The sequence below is a fragment of the Corapipo altera genome, unplaced genomic scaffold (genome assembly GCF_003945725.1).
Source record: "Corapipo altera isolate COAL_440 unplaced genomic scaffold, ASM394572v1 0, whole genome shotgun sequence".
Classification (NCBI taxonomy): domain Eukaryota; kingdom Metazoa; phylum Chordata; class Aves; order Passeriformes; family Pipridae; genus Corapipo; species Corapipo altera.
In genome coordinates, this window is record NW_020884872.1 from 88,541,237 (window position 1) to 88,561,376 (window position 20,140).

The 20,140-nt window shown below is 41.0% G+C and overlaps 1 protein-coding gene across 1 annotated transcript in view; it reads left to right on the plus strand.

Moving 5' to 3' along the window:
- Positions 1 to 19,564, plus strand: part of LOC113940336 (alpha-2-macroglobulin-like) — a 30,176-nt gene extending 10,612 nt beyond the window's left edge. The window contains exons 8-28 of the mRNA XM_027631498.1: positions 132 to 255; positions 1,000 to 1,114; positions 1,242 to 1,351; positions 2,187 to 2,348; positions 2,610 to 2,837; positions 4,496 to 4,559; positions 5,785 to 5,927; positions 6,282 to 6,431; positions 6,645 to 6,815; positions 7,565 to 7,664; positions 9,059 to 9,185; positions 9,473 to 9,701; positions 10,734 to 10,860; positions 11,459 to 11,580; positions 13,947 to 13,998; positions 14,623 to 14,706; positions 14,814 to 14,990; positions 15,886 to 15,970; positions 16,521 to 16,677; positions 16,954 to 17,028; positions 19,158 to 19,564. Of these exons, the coding sequence (XP_027487299.1) occupies positions 132 to 255; positions 1,000 to 1,114; positions 1,242 to 1,351; positions 2,187 to 2,348; positions 2,610 to 2,837; positions 4,496 to 4,559; positions 5,785 to 5,927; positions 6,282 to 6,431; positions 6,645 to 6,815; positions 7,565 to 7,664; positions 9,059 to 9,185; positions 9,473 to 9,701; positions 10,734 to 10,860; positions 11,459 to 11,580; positions 13,947 to 13,998; positions 14,623 to 14,706; positions 14,814 to 14,990; positions 15,886 to 15,970; positions 16,521 to 16,677; positions 16,954 to 17,028; positions 19,158 to 19,523 (2,968 nt within the window). The 3' untranslated portion in view covers positions 19,524 to 19,564. The remainder of the gene's footprint in view (positions 1 to 131; positions 256 to 999; positions 1,115 to 1,241; positions 1,352 to 2,186; positions 2,349 to 2,609; positions 2,838 to 4,495; positions 4,560 to 5,784; positions 5,928 to 6,281; positions 6,432 to 6,644; positions 6,816 to 7,564; positions 7,665 to 9,058; positions 9,186 to 9,472; positions 9,702 to 10,733; positions 10,861 to 11,458; positions 11,581 to 13,946; positions 13,999 to 14,622; positions 14,707 to 14,813; positions 14,991 to 15,885; positions 15,971 to 16,520; positions 16,678 to 16,953; positions 17,029 to 19,157) is intronic.
- Positions 19,565 to 20,140: the final 576 nt, after the last annotated feature.

Consider the following 20,140-nt stretch of genomic DNA (forward strand, 5'->3'; position numbering starts at 1 on the left):
AATATCAGATTAGTCAGCCTTTAAGAAGAAGTATTAGGAAATCGTCCACAGAGGTCTCTAAGGAGATGCATTTGAGTGTGACTGTGACTGATTGTCTCTTCATCTGATACATTAACACGTTATGATTATAGGTACACCTATGGGAAACCTGTTCCTGGTTTGGTGAATGTCCAAGTGTGCCGTAAATTTTCCCATTCTGCTTCAAGTTGTTACGGAAAAGAGGCAGAATCTGTGTGTGAAGAATTCACTAGGCAGGTGAGTCCCAAGATTAACATGTAGTATTTTTTCTTATGGTTAATGGGCAATGTTATCTTAAGTGAGGCCAAATCTGTGACTGTTGGGAGATAGCAGAACATCAGAGATAGTGCTCTGTCCAGGGAAAAGCAGAGAATCTCAGAGGAAGGCAGGCTTCAGAGAGGGGTTGTTAAACTGGAAATGGAATTGATGATGAAAACTCCACAACTGGAATCCTGACCCCACTGAGACTAGTGACAAATCTGCAGTTATCAGCCATGAGGTCCCTGCTATTGTTCCAAAAACCAAGAAAATAATCTGTGAAAGAGTTTTGTGACTGTGAGAGGGAGTGTCAGGGAGTGAGGAACAAAGATGAGGACAAAACAAGAAAGCAGTATAGAGAACAAGGAACAAAGAAGATGAGGTAGTATTGTACATGGGTCAAATACAGGAGAAATGGCAACAAGGAAAGCAGTGAAGACAATGGAAGAAACAGGAAGAAAAACAAAACTAAGGTAGGAGGAAGTTAATAGGGAAATCAGTGTGTGCCTTAGAGAACTGTGTGTCAGGTACCTCACAGAACAGAGAAAACGTACAGATGAAACACTAGGAAACAGGACGAACACAAGTTCTGGTCTTGGAGTCATAAGTCTGGGATTTCATGGACAGAATTTAGGCATGTTGGGTTTGGGGTCTCTATTTCAGTCCTTCATGGCACCAACTTTGTTCACAGAATTTCAATTTTCTCTCCAATGCCTTGCTTAGTCAGATGCTCGTGGGTGTGTTTCTGGTCTAGTGAGGACCAAGGTATTTCAACTCCAGCGTAGGGGATATGAGATGAGCATTGAGGTACAAGGCAAGATCACAGAAGATGGCACAGGTATGTATCACATGGATATGGCAAAGTGGTGGCAGGCCCTAACAGGAGGGCCTGGCAAAGACAAGAAAGATGGACCAACATGACTAAAAATTCATTAATAATCCCTCTTTACTGGGCTCTGTCTCAGGAATAGAAATGACTGGAACAGGCTCCTGTGGTATCACACCCATCATGAGCAAAATCAGCTTTGACCTGCTGGACTCTCAGTACAGACCAGGGATTCCACTCTTCGGGAGGGTAAGGAACTTCTGAGACCATGGACAACAAATGGCATAGCAAACACACAAGAGTGTAATCCCATTAGATGGAGGAGCAGTGAGTGCAGGTTACATGGCCCACCTTCCTCTGCCTTTGCACAGGCAGATGAATTATTGATAGCTGGGGCACTCTAAGAAGCACATGACCCTGACACTCGAGGCAGTCAGCCCAGTACAGAAGAGAAGGCACATTATTCTGACAGGGAGCAACAAACATGGACTATTCCACAAGGGAATGTTATCCAGGTGCAAAGGGTGACCACAACACAGGTAGGCATAGTGATCTCATCAACAAGAGCACAGTCCCAACTACTCAGCCAAACTGAGCAGAGCAGGAGTGGTGACAATAACAGGTTCCACCAACAGTCTAGTGACCACTTGACAATGTGAGATGATGAGTCAGGACTGAGCCCAGTCAAAAAAGTCCACTTAACCAGATGGGAACAGCAGGAGAAAGAGCTACATGTAGGTCTACCGGGACAAGGCACAAGCCAGAACATAGAGTTCCTGAACCAAGAGGTAGATGATAAGTAGTGGAGTCCCAAATGAGGTTGGCCAGGGGAATTAAAACTACTGAGGAACTTAGGCTCCTGATAGATTATTTCCATGGGCCAATCAGCCTGTTTTACTGAGAATTTTCTCAGTTGTTCCCTCAACTCAGGACTTGCCTCACACATATCCACATTCTTTTCTTTTGTTCTTCTCTGTCAAGAAACATCCTGCCCGGAAAGAAGGAAAAAGAGGAGTGGCTTTACTACTTGGGTATTAGTTTCTGTTGCTAGTCTAAAACCTGAAGTTTGTTATTGCTGTGTTAGGTGAAGCTGGTCGATGGCACTGATGCTCCAATTGCCAATGAAACCATCACAGTTTCTGTGGATGGAGACAGATACAAAGGGAATTACACTACAGATGAGCAGGGACAATCCTCGTTTTCCATAGACACTACTGCCTTCACACAAGCCTCCTTGGAAATCCGAGTGAGTGACACAGACAGGGGTAAGCCTCTGTCTTTCTCATCAACAGGGAAATATCTACCCATGGGTTGTCAGTCTTTCTGCCAGCTGGAAAATAAGGCAAGTTTCTTGGCAGGTGACCTCTCTTGTCTGTGTCTTCTGTGCATGTTCTCTACCATCTTCTAAGAATGGGAAATACAGAACATATCCAGAGTTTTTCTGTGGACTTTTATGTGACTTGTTACCTGGTTTTTTTAGCTATGAACTTTTTTTCCTCTTTCTCAGGCAGATCATAAACCTGAACTGAACTGTTATGACAGCAACTGGATCACACCATCATATGAGCATGCCATGCGTAGAATAAGTCGGTTTTACTCCCCCAGTAAGAGCTTCCTCAAAATTGAGCCAAAGCATGAGACATTAATTTGTGGCTCCCTTGCAGAGATCCAGGTGCACTATATCTTCACACGGGAGGCCATAGGGGAGCAGAAGAAAATTGTCATTTACTACCTGGTAAGAAGTATTTGTGGCTACTTTGATCTATGGCCACAGAAAGTACTGTGTCATCTATAACTATGTTCCATGATGAGGAACTACTGCACTGCTATATAGCCATTAATGGTAGGGAGGGTTTGAAATGGAAAGTGTGACCTGCCGCAGTGCAATCTAAACACATTTCCTTAATATTTCTCATTTCTCTGTCTTCTGTGAGCAGATATAGGTAGGGTGTACATGTTTTACTAAGAACAGAAGAGAGACAGAATACTGAAGAAGAGAGCACTGTCTTTGGCACAGCCACCCAAGACTCTCATTTCATGATAATCCACTCCCAGTTTCCCCCATTCCAAATTCCAGTTCACATATGGCCACTAGTTAGAAACCAGCACCCTACAATAAGAAGATAGAAGATGAGAAGAACAAGTATCTTCTACTCCATTTTGCCCATTAGTAGTCATCTGACTAATGAAACTAAAGCAACACCTCTAACTACACTACCAGAAAAAACCAATAAACTTAGAGCTTAGGCTGAACATCAAGCAATCATGGAAGGTTCGGGATACCACAGTGGTCAAAATAGACTATAGCACGCTGGCATTGAGAACTATGAGTTTGTTCAATTTGGAGGTCAGAGAAGAGAGACTAATTGAACTGTAACCAAAAAATGATATCCCAGTTTTGCTTGGAAGAACAGGAAGAATCAGGTGAAAATTCAAATAGGATTTCTTTCTCTCTTTGTTTTTCTGGTTCTCCCATTTAATGACACTAGCAGAATGATAAGAGTACCTTTGGAGGACCAGAAGAAATCAGTGGAAAAGACAATTCCGTTCTGATGGATTGTACAGAACACTGCAGGACTTAGGCTGAGATTCAAAAAAGAGAATAGAAACCTTTGCTAGAGACACCTATGTGCTTATTTTCAAGACTGCTAACAGCTAATTGAAGGACAACATACCTGCTTCTCCTTAGAGCCTGGGAAAGCTGGTCTTAAGTATGCACATACAGAGGTAAACAAACAGTGAGATACCTTCAATTTTTATAGGAGTGGATCCTACATCTCAAAATTAAAATATGGTGCTATGGAATATATATATGTCCTCTGGAGAGTAATTGTATAGAAACCATTTTTGACTGTGAGAAAGGAATCATCTTCTAGAAATGAAGAAATTACAGGTAGCATTCAGGCTGTTGCTTACTGCTTGAATTCAGGTACCTTATTCAAGCTCTTATTATTTGCAGCCTGTACTCTTCTGTCCCAACTCTGTGGAGTTATGAAACTAATCCTGATTAAATTTTTCTTCAGGCTATTTCACAATGCAACTGAGAATGCAATTAGGAGAATTTTTGACCCTCAATCTGTTCCAGATTGTTAGAAATGTGCATATGATCCCCAGACTTATGTGGGGTCAGAGATAAAATGCATTCAAACCTGTAATATGTACAAAAGCAAGAGAACTCTGATCAGTGAGAAAATACTGGTCCTCCTGGGAGTGAATACTTGTCTCCCAAGACCCAGTGAATTCTAGTCTGGCACTTGCTTAATACCTTCTTGGTGTTGCTCACAGTTGGCAATGCTATTTATACTAACAATCTACAGATAACCCACTGACTGTTCCTTCTCCTTCCTTTCAACACCAGTAGCAACAATTACAGAAGGTTTCTCTGTCACACAGGTGATGGCCAAGGGAGAAATTATATTAGCAGACACCCATGATCTGACTGTGAATCCTGGAGATGGTGAGCAGTACTATGCATTTTCAGTATTTCTAATGATAATTTGGGGGCGGGGGGACCTAGATAAATTATTTAGATTTAAACATTTAATTTAATGTTCAATTCAAACATTAAATGTAATGTTTGAATTTTCAAAATTAGATCTTTTTGATGAAGTGTCTTGGGTTAGTTTTGTTTTCTCTGAGTTCTGTTAGGTGCTATTTTTTTAATGATAAAATGTTAAAAAATTTCACAAAAATAAGCATAATGTTTTGGCCATTTCCTAAAACCAGCACCTTCTGATGACCACTCTACCCTATTCTGACTGCTGATGCTGACCAGTGTTGTGGGATGACATGTACAGTGAACAGAAAGAAGTGTGTCTCTTTTTCTTTCTCTCTCTTTCCTTCATTTTTTTGATATTGTTCCTGCCTTGTAAGCATGCAAACCCAAACATACCTATATTCTAACCAATACATTTAATTTTATTCATATAAATGTCTGAGGGTTACACATTTCAGTAACTGAGACTGGCTGTAATGCAACTTTAAATGTCTTTGGACAATAAGACCAGGAGATATTTTGTAAGTCTATGAGAAGGAGTTGCGCTGCAGTGGCTATAAGCAGTTTATGGAAGTAAAAGGTCTTGGGTGCTGTATGTTCATACAAAGTTCTGCATCCTCACTAGTAGCAGTTACTAAACTAACACCATGGCTAATATCAAGAGATGTTCTGTCGCCTTGTCCAGATTGTGACATAAAGTTCAGGCCCAGATAAAAAGAGTTTTAGAGCACAGAGGGGCATTTTCTATTGTGCTTGGAGCAAGAGTTTAGTGTTCCAGCTAAATGCTTGCTTAGCAGTAACTTTGCCAGTTATTCTTTCAGCCGCTCTGCAGCCTTGACTGCTGCCTCCCTTTACAATAGTCTGTTACCTTTTTTTCCCTCATCTATTTTTGGTAGATCTTGGAGCTTGAGGGAAACAGTGGTTGAGAACATCAAGAAATTATGCCAGATGTTAACTGGGGAGAATCTAAAAGCTTTCCAAACTCACTCCATTTGGCTATTCATGATCACTCTTTGAATGCAGGTATCTTCAGCAGCAGCCATAGGCTTCAATCATGTATCAGTATTCCTGCCCCTGCTGACTAAAAATGTTCAGCATGAGTGAACTTGACTGTTTTATCTAGGAAAGGAAAATGCATATACTGGGACTTCTTGTGTGTTGATCAGCTTTTTTTTCTCTCTGTTAGCTTATGGGACATTTCAGCTGACCCTCTCTGTTGAGGCAGCAATCGCTCCCCTGGCACGGATGCTTGTTTATACCACTTCGCCAAGTGGGGAAGTCATTGCCAGTTCAGCAGATTTCCAGGTTGAAAGTTGTCTCCCCAATAAAGTGAGTATATGTCACAGTTTATGCAACCCATGTTTGTCTTGTGACCAGTAGTTCAGTTACGAGTTCCAGAACAGAGGCAGAATTCACAATGTGTTCAGTAAGTGATCTGAGCAGATATTGACTGAGGATTGTTGACCAGAATAAATTACAAAGCTATAACTATAAAAAGTGGGGCAAGACAGAATAAAAAAGCAAATTGCTCATCATTATTAATTACATTGGTCAAAGCTGAATATATATTATGAGAATTGCAAGACACTAGCAGAACTTAGTTCACAAGGCTAGAAACATCAGTATAATAGCATGTAACAGTGTCTGGAAAAGTGGCTGTTTGAACTTCTTTTTGGTTTGCAGGTGAGATTGAATTTTGTACCCAAGGAAGGTCTTCCTGCCTCCAACACACACCTAAAACTCCATGCCACACCAAGGTCCCTGTGTGCCCTCCGTGCTGTGGACAAGAGCGTTCTCCTTATGAAGCCCGAAAATGAGCTCTCTCCCAGTTCTGTAAGTCTTGGCTACTTCTGGTAATGAGCAAGTACAAGAACCAACCAAATACCTATTAACACAAGTATAGACATGGGGCTATGTATTTTTACAGGTACATTCACTGCACTTGTTTTTCAGAAGCTGGCATTTACCAACGGAGTGTTAGATAGTATCTCCCCCTATAAGTGCTGATCTGCAACATTTTCCCCTCGTTTTTTTGCATTTACCTAGGTGTATGATCTTCTTCCACTGAAGGAAATCCGGGGTTATAGCTTCAAGGGCTACTACTTGGAAGAAGACAATGTAAACCCTTGTGTGTCACTTGAGAATATGTTACTAAATGGATTTGTCTACATACCCATTTCTCCTGATGGTGAAGGTGATGCCTATGACATTCTCAAAGTAAGCATCAGCCTTTCATTTTTCTTTTGGTCGCTTTTTGGAATTGTCTGCTCTCCTCATCTGTCTTCAAGCGTTTTTTAATGAAAACAAAACAAAACAAAACAAAACAAAACAGAAAAACTCATTTGCTGTAAACTTACTAACTTTTGTATGCAAGAAAATAACCAAGACCAGGCCCTTCATACTTAGCCCATCACTGGTGCCTGAGTGTTTCTCTGAACCATTAAAACTTTGAAAGGTCTCCTCATTGCTAGTAGAGATACCTGCAAATGGGCTCGAGTAAGGAAACAGTCCTGAGAAATTATTTCTAGTGCCATAATATTAGAAACTCTTTCTCATTCTTTCATGTTTTCTCTCTCTGCTTTAAAGATGTCTTCAATAAAGTGTCAGTTACTTTGATAACCCAAAAATCCACCTATACCCATCTAAAGTGTCTTGCACAAGACTTTTTGGGTCCCTTCAATCCCATGTGTTTCACACATATCATTTTCATACAGGCAGCTGTGCTCAAAGTAGACCTATGGCCTTAGTATTCCATCTGATCATGCCAGAATTTAGCCATAGTATGAGTGTAACATGATAGAGCCTCAGCATCTGGGTTAAACCTGTCTATCTGGAATTTATATACAAGCCTTTGTTATTCTGATCACTACCAGACTTAAGTACATCTGTTCTTGACATACTAAATAAAGTTTATATCCAAACCAGTTTTTTCATATTTTTTGTTCTTCTTTCTCTTTGTTTACTAGGAATTGGGCTTAAAAGTCTTCACTAGCAGCAAGATCCATAAACCTGAAGTCTGCCAGCATTACCCAGGACACATGATGGAAAGGAGTTACAGTGGTTCTAGTACCTTCTTGATTTCACCTCCCACACAACTTCCCAAAATTTACTACCCTGCTTCTTTCCTTCCCTTTACATCTTTGAATATTAATTACACCAGTCAGATCTGATTCTGTTCAAATATGCTAACCTAATTCAGGATCAATCCCTTCTGGACTCAGTCCTGAAATATGAAACTGCTCTACCTCTACCTGCATCTTCCCAGCTAGACAGATATGTCTGGCTAGAACTGTGTGTGCTTGGTGACTCCCATGACAGCCTCTACAGCAGAGATCTTGTAGGCACTAAAAGAGTCTTTCAGCACAAAGTAGTGGCTTTTTTTTTTCCATCAGACTTGAGTTCAACTGTGGAAACCTAAAAAAGGAGTCTCTACTTCTAGGCAGCCACATTCTAGCAATAGCTGGAGGAACAGCTAGGGCAACAGTGGGCCAAGACAAATGGTCGATATTTTACCACTGGAAGATGAGAAATTTAGTTCTGTTCCCAGCTCTCCCACTCACGTGACTAGAAGGGGCTGGGTATGTCACATCACTTTGCTGCAGATTCAGTGACTATGAAGATATAACAATGATACTACTTTTGTTTGTTTGTATGTTTGTTTTCTCGAGTAGTTCTCAGGCTAGAAAGGCTATATAAGACTCCCACCTTTGTCACTACCAGTTACTGACTTTTCCAGTGCAGTATCACAGTTCTGATTTAAAAAGGATAGCTTTTGGTCCAGTGATAACTTCTAGCCTTCTATTTATAACAGATCAGATCTTTGGTTTTGAGATGAAGGATTTGTCATCAGAGTATGGCCCAAGACAGCTGTCTCCTTTGAGAAGATGTAAAATCTTCTAAGGCTGATGGAAAACCTTTCAATAAGGCACAAAAGTATGCAGCACTGTGAGAAAGCATCCTCCTATTTGGTTGCAAATGGCCAAAGATGTAAAGACCCATATTCATCTAAAAAAAATCCTAGATGGAGGGCTAAGTGTGGCTTCTGTTTCTGGTTATCTATAAACTTAATCAATTCTTCATCCAGATTATTAAACTATCTGGCACAGTAATATCTGGAGACAATAAGTTTCATGTTTGACTCTGTATTGCAAGAGAAATATACCCTCAATAGCATCATCATACATGGTTCTTTTGGCACTGCTTTGTTTGCTGGTAGTGAGGGAAGAATGCTCCACTACATCTAATCTCTGTAAGAAGAGCAGCAACATCAGGAAAAATTAAATACTGAGATGGCAACAGAGAATTGCGTTTGTTTTCAGTGGCCAAGATTTCAAAGCTGTGCTTTCAATTTTAAAATTTTATCTAAGAATAACCACTACCTGGAAGGAAAGTATCTTCCTGATTTAGATTAGAATTTGACACATCTTTTCCTTTTTTCCTGTCATTGAAAAATTTCCTAGTCACTGCAATGAATCTGCTTGAAGATTTGGAGTATGAGATGGAAGAAAGTATGGTTGGTGACAATACTGTGGAGACTGTCCGGAAGTACTTTCCTGAGACATGGATCTGGGACATAGTTTCAGTGAAGTAAGTGTTTAAGGGAATGTAGAGTGTGGTCACTAGGCCAAAACCTTACTTTTTTTACTAACCTATATATTAAAGCCTCAAAGGAAGTATCAGTATTTCAGTGAGAGCGGTATTTCTAGTAGATAGAGGGATTTTTTAAGGTCACTAAGTATAGGATTCTTTGGGGAAACATGCGAAAGCCGGTGCCCATATCCCAGCTGGTCAGGAGTTTGCTGTCAGCAGATATTATGCAGTAGGCTAAGAAGAACCAGAATATAATTGAAATCTTGTTCTCTGTCCCTAACCAGCTCTGAGGGAAATGCTGATCTAGATGTGACCATCCCTGACACCATCACCGAGTGGAAAGCCAATGCATTCTGCACTTCAGCAGACACAGGCTTTGGCCTGTCTCCAACAGTGTCCCTCAAGGCCTTCCAGCCCTTCTTTGTTGAGCTCACCATGCCCTACTCTGTAGTGCGTGGTGAGTCCTTCACGCTGAAAGCCACCATTTTCAACTACCTGACCGCCTGCATCAGGGTAAGAGACTTGTACAACTTTGCTCAGTCCAGCAGCTTAGGGAAGACTACAGTGGGTCACTTATAGCATGGTTTCCCAAGCCAGATGACTGATCTCTAACTATAATTTCATACAAGTGTACATGTATAGGAATCCTTGCAGTATCAATAAAGAAGAAGTATGTTTTCCTGCCAAAGTTTAGAAAGCTCCATTAGATTCAGAACCTAAAGCTCTGCTAGTGAGATTCCCACCTTTGTCATTACAAATTTATGTCACTGTCCTATAGAAATATGAGACTTGGGTTATTCACAGACCATTGCGTCATTGCACATGGAAACTCCAAGTTCACCAGGGTGCATATCTGTGTTCAACCTTTAGTCTTATCTCACAAAATATCACAGCAGATTTGCTGGAATATGCCGACTTCCTTTGATTTGTTGCATCTGTCCCTAAGGCACAGAGCAGAGCTATACAGCTTCACTATTCTTGTCTGCATTTTTTCACCAATGAAAAAGTCAACAGAATTTGGAAAATGATTGGTATGAAATCTCAACCACCTTTGCTAAGGTTTTTATAAATACAGATTTTTATTCTAAAAGGAATGAAACTGAAAAAAGGAGGAGCACTGATCCAGTCATTCCAATGCGCTCTCATTTATTTCCCTGTCTTTCCTGTTTTGTTTGCTGTTTTCAGGTTCCTCTAATCCACTTTTCCTTGTTCCCTTACTTGGTTTCCCACCACTAGTGTTTTATCGTTTCACCTAACTAATCACATGCAGGGTCTTTAATTCATGGTACAAGTGGTCTGTACTATTAATTTTCCCAGAATTGATTTTCTTTCCAAAGATCCTGTTCCCTACACTTACCTTATGAGTTTACATATCTCAGTCATTTCCCTCTTTATCAGGCAGTTCTTTCTCTACAATATTCATAAGGTTCTCAGTCCCACAGTATAACAAGCTCCACTCGCCACTTCCATGTACTGCATTGCCTCCAATAACTTCAGCTTCTCTGCAAGTCCAAACTTCATGTCACCTGTCTGTGCAACCAACAGGTCAGTGTGTCCCTGGCTGAATCTACTCATTTCCTGGCTATACCAGCAGAGAAACAGGAAGAATCCTACTGCATCTGCATGAATGAAAGAATAACTGTGGCTTGGGCAGTAACACCAAGATCTCTAGGTAAGAAGCTAGACAACAAGAACATACTGAGATCAGATATCTGTGTAGGGCATTAGGTCTTTGGTGTGAGGAGCTAGGTAATTCAAAACCTGTTTGGAAGGATCTTCTCTATGTCAGAAGGGAGAAGTCCAACCCCGAGGCTGAGACACTACACTGGATGTAATATTTCCAGTCCTAAACAAACCGTGTAAGTGTTGCAGGCCATTGCTTTCCTAACATGTAAATAGAAATCACAAGTTCCCTTAATACATGCAAAGTACTCAGATATTCCAGTTGTGGAATTAAGAATGCCTTGGCTTAATGTTTCTGGGTCTGAAATTTTTTAATCAAAGCTTGCTTTGATGGTCCCAGAACAAGACCATTTGATTTACAAGACCCGCCCCATCATTACTCTTCTGGCTGATGGACCACCTGCTTGTATGGCCATCTTGAAGGAGGTGCCCTGGAAGGCTGCATGAGGATCAAGATAAAACACTGTCTCAAATTTAGCTCTCCTCTTGGAAAAGCTCTGTAATATAACAGGAAGTGCCTAGCACAAACACAAACCCACATTTCCATGGCTCTGCCGGGCAGGGCTGACTGCCCCTGTTTTCTCCAGGGCAGGTGGAGTTCTTGGTGAGCACTGAGGCTCTACAGAACCAGCAACCCTGCGGGAATGCAGTTGTGGAGACCCCTGAGAAAGGGCAGAAGGACACAGTCATCAGACAGCTGCTGGTGGAGGTATGTGTGATGCTAATTTTGGTGGCACAGAAAAGTAGCAATAGCAATAGCAACAGTTGTGGTATGATAAAGGTTTTCTCTTTTAGCTATGAGAGCAGAAATAAAGGCTTGTAGGACTCTAATTATGCAAGCTGTTATAAAAGAAGCATTGACAAATCTAGCCCAGGCCAGTAGAGCCCATAACTCATAATGTTGCTATCTCATAGTAAAAGCAGGGTTTGACGTTACACAGTGGGACAGAAATAATAAGGCAGGCCATAATGACAGGTTTTCTGAGACATCATATCAGAGATAAGTAAGAACTCCTTGGTTTTACCTGTAATAAATCACAGGGATAGGTTGTAAATGGAAAACTAGTCAGAAACCTCATGCTTCTCCTCCAGCACATGGCTAGGACTCTGAAATATGGAACAGTCACCACAACCTACAAATATTTCTAAACAAAACTACCATCACTGTTTCAAACCAGTTTTATTACACTTTCAAGAATGTTCAAAACAGTGTAACTAACCTTTTATTTTTTTCATTCTTTTGTACGCTTTTTTCTTAAGCAGTGTTTTGCTATGATAAAAGCACAGCTTTTCACGTGATAAATTACCAGTCATAAAATTAATCCACAGTATGACTCCCTGTGATGCTATTAGCAAACAAAGAGTACTAGCTTGTTGTGTAGTGAAATCTATATAATAATAATAACTCCTTACATTGCAGACATTCCTGTTTGCAGTAAGGCAGAGCTAGGACTCATGTAACTTCAGAAAACGTTTTGCTAACCTGAATGTATCTGCTAGTCACTTTTTTTTTTTAAATATTTACAGATAGGTTTGTATGTATAATACATGGATAACTGTTTAACATTTCAGGAAAATTTCCTGATTTCATATATACCTTCAGGAAAAAGACTTTATTTTTTTCTTTGAAGTTACTAGAAGATCAGCACTGTAAAGTCTTTTCTCCCAGATGGCAGGGGAATGGAAATTACTGAACAAGTATTAAAGATGCTTCTGTCAGGGTGTCTGAGAGATTGCTCATCCTATCCTATTTTTTTAATGTGGTAATTAATCTACAGCAAGCCCTGACTGGATGGAGTCAGAGATTAGCATCCAAGGCTCAACAATTAATTAGTAGGGGTGGATACAGTGAAACATGCTTGGGGTGAAGCTGCATTGTCACGAACATATGGATGACAATATTCCCTACAGTAGGCAGTGCATCCCAGAGAGAGAAGGGACTGTGCCAAAGGCTCTGGGGCATCCTTTTGCCCTTCCAGAAACCAAGCCTTGCTGAGAGGTCTTTGGGAAATAGGATGGTTTTTCACCCAGGAATTTCTCATCTGGAAAGGAAAATCTTTCAAATAATTACAGTGTGTGTTTTAATTTCCTGTTGAAATGTTCAAAATCAAACAAAACAATGGATTTCTCATTTAGTTGCATATCACAAGGATATACTGAAACAAACATGAAGGTACCTTTGCAAACAGAAGCATTTAGTTCTGCCATACTTTATCCAAAAAGCTTTTTCTTTTTTCTTTTTTCTCCTACTCTTTTAATACTTTTCTGTCTTTTCCTATTGAAGGATGAGAGACAATGAATTGTAACTATGTGAGAAGGTAAAGACAATAACACCATTGTTTGCATGCTGGAAAAAATTTTCAATGGGCAAAAGTTAGAAAACAGTAATGAAGCAATGGGAACTCTCCTATTTGGAGGTTAAAAAATTATGCCAGGATCTCCCTAAAATAAATTCTGACAAAAAATAGTTTATAGTAAACATTTAATTCCTGAGTTTTTTGCAAAATATTTTCACCTATCTCAACAGAAAAGAAGGATTCTTTTCTGACTTCAAAAAATAGGCTAGGAGTTTTTGAAAGAACAGGATAGAATCACCAATTGACTATGGCATGTATTTAGATTTTTGTTGTTGCAACATGTCACATGTGGGTGCATTGGAGTGCTTTACCACCTGTAAAAGCTCTTGCATACATATCCTACCAGTGTCCCCAGCACCCAGCCATCACTGCAGCTACACTGGGCCATAGTGGGTAGCACCTTGGAAAACAGGGTCCTGTGGCTCTGTTAGCACTGTTGGTAACAGCACCTTACATGCTATTTGCATCATAACCTGTGAATCTGTAGGACCTCTCTCAATAATAAGAAAGGAAAGAACATGTACTACATTTCATACTTGTAATTAGCTGGTATGTTATAGTCCTCAATTACCCTCAGTTTAGCACATGGAGAAGAAAACCTTGTAAGTCATTTCCAAAAAGTCCCTTTTAGTTTCCCTTTTGATATGTCTTCCTTTTCTTTGTTGTTGTTGCTGTTGTTTCTCATTTTTTGCTTTTTCTTCTTGCCCTTTTCCCCAAGCCGGAAGGGACTGAAATGGAAACTACGTACAACTCTGTGCTCTGTGCATCTGGTAAGAGCCATCTGCTTTCTAAGACTTTCTTTGCTATGGTAGAGACTAAAGACAAAGAGAGAAGAAAAGGTTTGTGAATGCTCCACTATGAGAAGAAAGGTGTAGGAAAGTTATAAAATTAAGCAAATTAAATGTATGTCCAACTGTTAGTGAAATCAGTTCCTCCTAGAGGAGGAGACCTGAGGATGTAATAGTGTCAACAATTACAGAGATAGAAGCTTATCTCTTAGGAACTGAGGCTGGCCAGGTCCCTGCAGGGAGAGAATATTTGGGATTTAATAAGGTTATCTCTAATGCCTTTCATTCAACAGGTGTAAAATCACAAACCAGACTCTGCAGTAAGCCAGGTCAGCTCACCAAAGCAGATGAGGCCAGAAAAATAGGCTGGCAAGTGTATTTGTCAGTCAAGGCCAGCTGATAGTGCCATGTAGATGTCCACGACAATCTGTGTGTGAGGGTATTGAAGGCCCAACACAAAATTTTCAGGATGGGAAGCATCATCAACAAAATTACAGATAAATGGATTTCTTGAAGGCAGGAAAACCGTGTTCAGGGGATAGCTGCTACCCATGCATATACATATATCTGGAATTGTAACCAAATTAATCTGGTTTTTTATCCCAGAAAAGTCAATGACAGAGACAGTCTCCTTGGTTCTTCCAGAGACTGTGGTGGATGGCTCAGCCAGAGCGTATTTCTCAGTGCTAGGTAAGTGAAGCATCCTTAAAGTGTCATGTGTTATTTTGAAACACGGTGACTTCAGGCTGTGCTCAGTCTAATGGCTAATTTACACTGTAAATTGTCTCATTCCCCAGGTGACATCATGGGCACTGCCATGCAGAACCTGCACCAGCTCCTCCAGATGCCATTTGGCTGTGGAGAGCAGAACATGGTCCTCTTTGCACCCAACATCTACGTCCTGGACTATCTGAACAAGACAGAGCAGCTGAGTGAAGAAGTCAAATCCAAGGCCATTGGATACTTAGTGAGCGGTGAGACAGGACACAGCTTTTGCTTTTCTGTTCACCCCTTCCCTTGGCAACTGGATAAAGACACTATTGTCCACTGGCATGTATGATCTGTTGGAGGCTGTCTCTAGAAGGGAACATGATATTGGTAGGTGAGATGTATATAATACAGTATCTGTAAGAAAGAATCCTATGTTCAAGTGAAGGTACAGCATGAGAGACAACAGAATCCAAACAGGAACACAGGAAAAGTCCAGAACTGGCAATAACTCAAGATTTCTTTCTGTAAGAAAAAGGTTATATGAAAGACATAAATCAGATTATAGCCACTAATCATGGCAGCTGCTTATGTAGATCTCGAACCCTCCTTGGGATTGAGATTTAGAAAGTATTGCTCACCTTTGACCAGGGCAGAATTTGAACATGTTATCTAGGGCATATTGATAGACATAACACCGGTACATACGCACATAATGGGTATATGCTACTAGAAAGGGACTGGTTTGACTCAGTTATTTTTTCAGGAATATTGCACTTCCTCCAATGAAAATTACCCTATTTTCTGCATCCCTATCCTGTGTAGGGCTCACATTTTTTATCAGTTCTCCTCTGGGAACCATTCTCTCATTTCTCTCAAGTCTGAGATTCATTTGCCTCTCCTCATCTAGTCTAAGGCAGAGACCAGCAATGACCACAGATACTCAGTTTCCAGGTGTTTTAGGAGAGTGGAAGAGCACAAAAACGGAGATACTCAGAGCTGTGGGTTTGCCTGAACTTCCATTGTGTTCCTTAGCAACGTAGCTCACACTTCTACCATTAGTTAAGGGGGACATTTTGTCCCATATCTGCTACATTTCCTTTGCATGGCTCCTTGAAAAGTACAGTGGCAACTGAAATATTTTTTCACTCTCCATTTCAGGGTATCAAAGGCAATTGAAGTACAAACACTGGGATGGTTCTTATAGTACCTTTGGGCCACATTATGGGCAAGTTGGAAATACCTGGTAAGACTTCAGTACCACTGGATTTTCATTACTGCTTTTCATGCCTTCCCTTTCCTCAGTGTTCTCTTGTGCTTGGCCATTGTTGAGGTTGAAATGGAGTTGGAGATGAAGTTATTATCATGACATCACAGAATAATCATGTGAGATAATGGGGGAAGAAAGGATGTTAAGGGAGGTGCCTTTTAGGTTTGCAGTGCTGCACTGATAGCTGCTTACCTCCTCTGACACCCTTCTTCAGCTCAAGTGAGGGTGGCCTGAAAGATGGTATAGCTAGTTCTTGTTAGCAGAAGATGATGATGAATCCCCACAGTGCCATTACCCAGTGCCATTGCCTGCAGTCCTCAGGGCTATGAATAGCAGCTTCCATTTAGCATTAGTCCCTATCTCACTGGGTTGCTAAGCTATCTCATAGTTTCCAACCAACCCCCTGTGATCAAGACTTGTAGCCTCTACTGCTTTCCTCCAGAACAGTAATGCCCATATGGGCCCTATGACCTCTGATGGATACAGGACCTGCTCAGAATGTCTTGGTTCTGTCTGTCACTTTCAGGCTCACAGCCTTTGTCCTCAAGTCTTTTGCCCAGGCCCGGCCTCACATCTTCATAGATGAGAAGCACATCCAGGATGCTTTGATCTGGCTTACTCAAAAGCAGAAGGATAATGGCTGTTTCCGCAGTTCTGGGACACTCCTGAACAATGCTATGAAGGTAATGTGTCTGCCTGGTTGGCTCCATATGGCTTTTGTCAGGCTGCAACTTGACCATAAGTCAATCTGGGATCAATGAAGCTATTTTGTCACTTGGGGGTTGGAGAAGAGTGAGGAGCTATCACAGAAGCATGAAGAAGTCAGCAGCATCTTCTGAAAGACTTACCATGAGCAGGAGACTAGGAAGGATTTGTCTCTGCAGGATGTAAATACATTGCATAGAGAGAAGCCAGTGGTGCTGTGTAGGATCAACAACTACGTTTGTGTTTCCCTGCAGGGTGGAGTGAATGACGAGATCACACTGACAGCCTATATCACTATTGCATTGCTGGAGATTCCTCTGCCTGTAACTGTATGTGTCCGCACCCCAACCTGAGCCATAGATGGTACTAACCTGTCCTACTAGTGTCCCTTCCCACCAGATTATCAGGTCTCTTTAGCTTTTGAAAGAAGAAATCCCACCTGAATAGTCTTTCTGTCTAAGCCTAGACTAAACTAACACTTTTCCTCCATTTTCCTTCCCTGTCCAATCCTTTCTCCCATACGAACATTTTACTTAACATTTTTCTGAGTTCTTTTGTGGACAATAATTGATTGGTTCCATAAAGATTGGATTGAAAGTTAGTTAAATAAGATTTAATTCTCTGAAGTGAGCCAAAAAGTTTTCTACTCCTACAAAAATCTCCTTTTGTTTCTTGTACATTCCTGCTGAACCGCTTTTGTTGTGCAGACACAACAGCATAGGCATGTAAAAAAGAGTCGCACACTCAGGGTTCATTCTTATTTTCTCTGCCTCTTCTAGATTTTTTTATGGGAAATCCCCATCCTTAATGCTTGAAGAATAAGGTATACCTATAGGTAATAAAGTAGAGCTATAGAGAGTACCATAATGTCACTCTGTGAAAAGCCTGAGGCCTATTTAAGAACAATGAGGGTTTGGTTATTCTGATCCCCTCACTTTGAGACAAGGCTGTGGTGCAGGTAAAATTGGGGTATGAATTGCAGCAGAAGGCCTGCTGAGCCGGGGTGGTTGCCAGGCTCCTGTAATTCCTCTACTCCAAATGTGGTAGGGACTGTTTCGTTTTCCAAGTTTTTTCCTGTGTAGCAAGAACCAATAGAAGGAATTATTTTGTCAGTAAGATGACATGGATGGCATTAACTTCACCAGAAAATTGTTCTTTCTTTGGTATGTGTTGTGTTTAGGAGACAAGCTTTCAGGCAGAAACTGTGTTGGATAACAAAGAAGTTTTTCAACTCCCTGTCTGAGCCTAAAACCACCATTGAATGTGAAGGAAGGGGGTTGTCAGAATTTGAGTGAGATGCAGGTGCATTTCAAGTTAAGCTGCATGAAATCCTAAATTTAACACAGCCCTTAAGTCATTAAGGCTATTGACAATCATACAGAATATTTCTATAAGTAAGCTATATTAAACCCTCATAAAAATCTTATTAGCACTGTTCTGACCATGTGTGTCTAATGCCACATCCTGTCATTAGACTGAACTCCTCCCCAACACTTACCTTACAAATAATAGTAAGCATACAAAACCTTAGGTGAGGCATAGACACAACTGATTTTGGTTTTATTCTTTGTTTTCTCAAACACAGTTGAATTGCATCTCCAAAAATGATCACAAAAGATTTCATCTTCCAGTAGACACCCAGTGAAGGCAAAGGACAAAGCCGCTGAAAAATACATCTTTTACTTCTAGATTAAGCTGTAAATGTGCTGTTGGGATTCAGATCATGACACACTGTCTCTGCAGTATTATTGTTTCAATTTTGTAGCAGTTTTCCATCACAAATGAGAAATAGTCATGCGTCTGGCTGCAAGGACATGGAGTCACATCATCTGTTAGTCCATTACTTAACACTGTGTAAAGGAGTTGCATTTTTTATAATTGCACTCTCAAACCATACTTGAGATTCTGGCTTGGAAAAGACATACATTGTTAATGTTAATGTCTCACAAAAAACATTCCAGAAAATATAAAAAAAATATTCTTTCTTATGCAGAGATAGTTTCCTGCCAAATTAATTAAATTTTTTTCAGAAGGTCCTAAAAAAGGGGAGCTAAACAATGAAAAGAAAAGGACAGAACAGAGGGTGAAAGCACAGAAGAGTCTCAAGGCGATAGCTGAAGGAGGAAAGCAAGTATTCAGGACATCTACAGAAAGGAAGTAATTCTTCTCAAGACAGAAGGATTGGAGCCCTGCTTCTCAGTCTTTAAATCAAACTGGGAAAAACCATTAACAAGATATATTAGAGAAACATTGATACAAGATAAGGAACAGCCTTTGGCTGCCCATTTGTTCTGGGACTATTGGGACTGGAAGGGAAGGGATACACAATAGTACAATATTTGTCAGAGCAGACAGTGGGGTTGCCAAGGGTCCATAGGTACCATCCGATTCCTGATGTTCTAAGATGGGCCTCAGTGTGATCTCTGGCTGCTCCAACTCAGTCTCTCTCTCCTCCCAGGACTCGGTGGTGCGGAATGCTCTGTTCTGCCTGGAAATGGCGGCAGATCAGAAAGAAAACCATGTGTACACCAAGGCACTGCTAGCATATGCATTTGCCCTGGCAGGGAAAAAAGACAAGAGGAAGACATTGCTTGACTCACTTGAAAAGGAAGCCGTGAAAGAGGGTGAGTACTCCTGGTGGGACATCTCTTTTATTGGCCTTACATCTTCCCTTGATAAAATGGCTTTTATTGGTGCCGTAATTGTTAATGTAGGAACTGGCTTCTGTGAGTACGAAAAGGTAGAGGGAAAGGAAAGATTTGTGCAAAGGGATTACCTTTCTGAGAACTTCCTCTCAGTCCTAAGTCTTAAATCTCTGCTTTGAGGGAGTTCACTGGGAAGCACCAGATACCATTCCCTCAGTAATGAACTAAAGAATAGCTCTGCTGGCATCTCTCCTTAGTCCACTCCTCTTACCACACCAGGCACCACTTAGCAAAGGCTTAATAATGTTTACGGGCATTCCTTCCAGGGCACGGGCTCAACATAGAGCAAAGTTGACCTTGCACAGCACAAGGCATGTAAATCAGAGAAGTGCTGGATGTGCTGAGGGAGAAAATGAACATACAGGTCACTGTGGAGGCCACAGCATTAGCTCAGAGTCTTCTAGGAATTCATGTAACAATTCAGAAGCATTCTACTTAAATCAGACCAAACAGTGGATTTGCTCAAATGTTGGGTAGCAGGGTATTGAGGGAAGTATCCCCCCCTGCAAGTGATTGTCAAGCCCTGGTCACATTCTTTGAGCCATTTTATCTCACAGATTCTGTCACTGCCTGACCCCGGCATCTCTACTCAAAAAGGGAAAGAGCAGTATCCGTCTTAGGTCTCTGGTTCCCTGAGGTGCCCAAGCCCATAAGCATCTATGTGAATCTGGAGTCTAGAACAAAGTGGTATCTAGGTGTGAGGCTCGGCATTCTCATACTAGCTGTAAACCCGCAA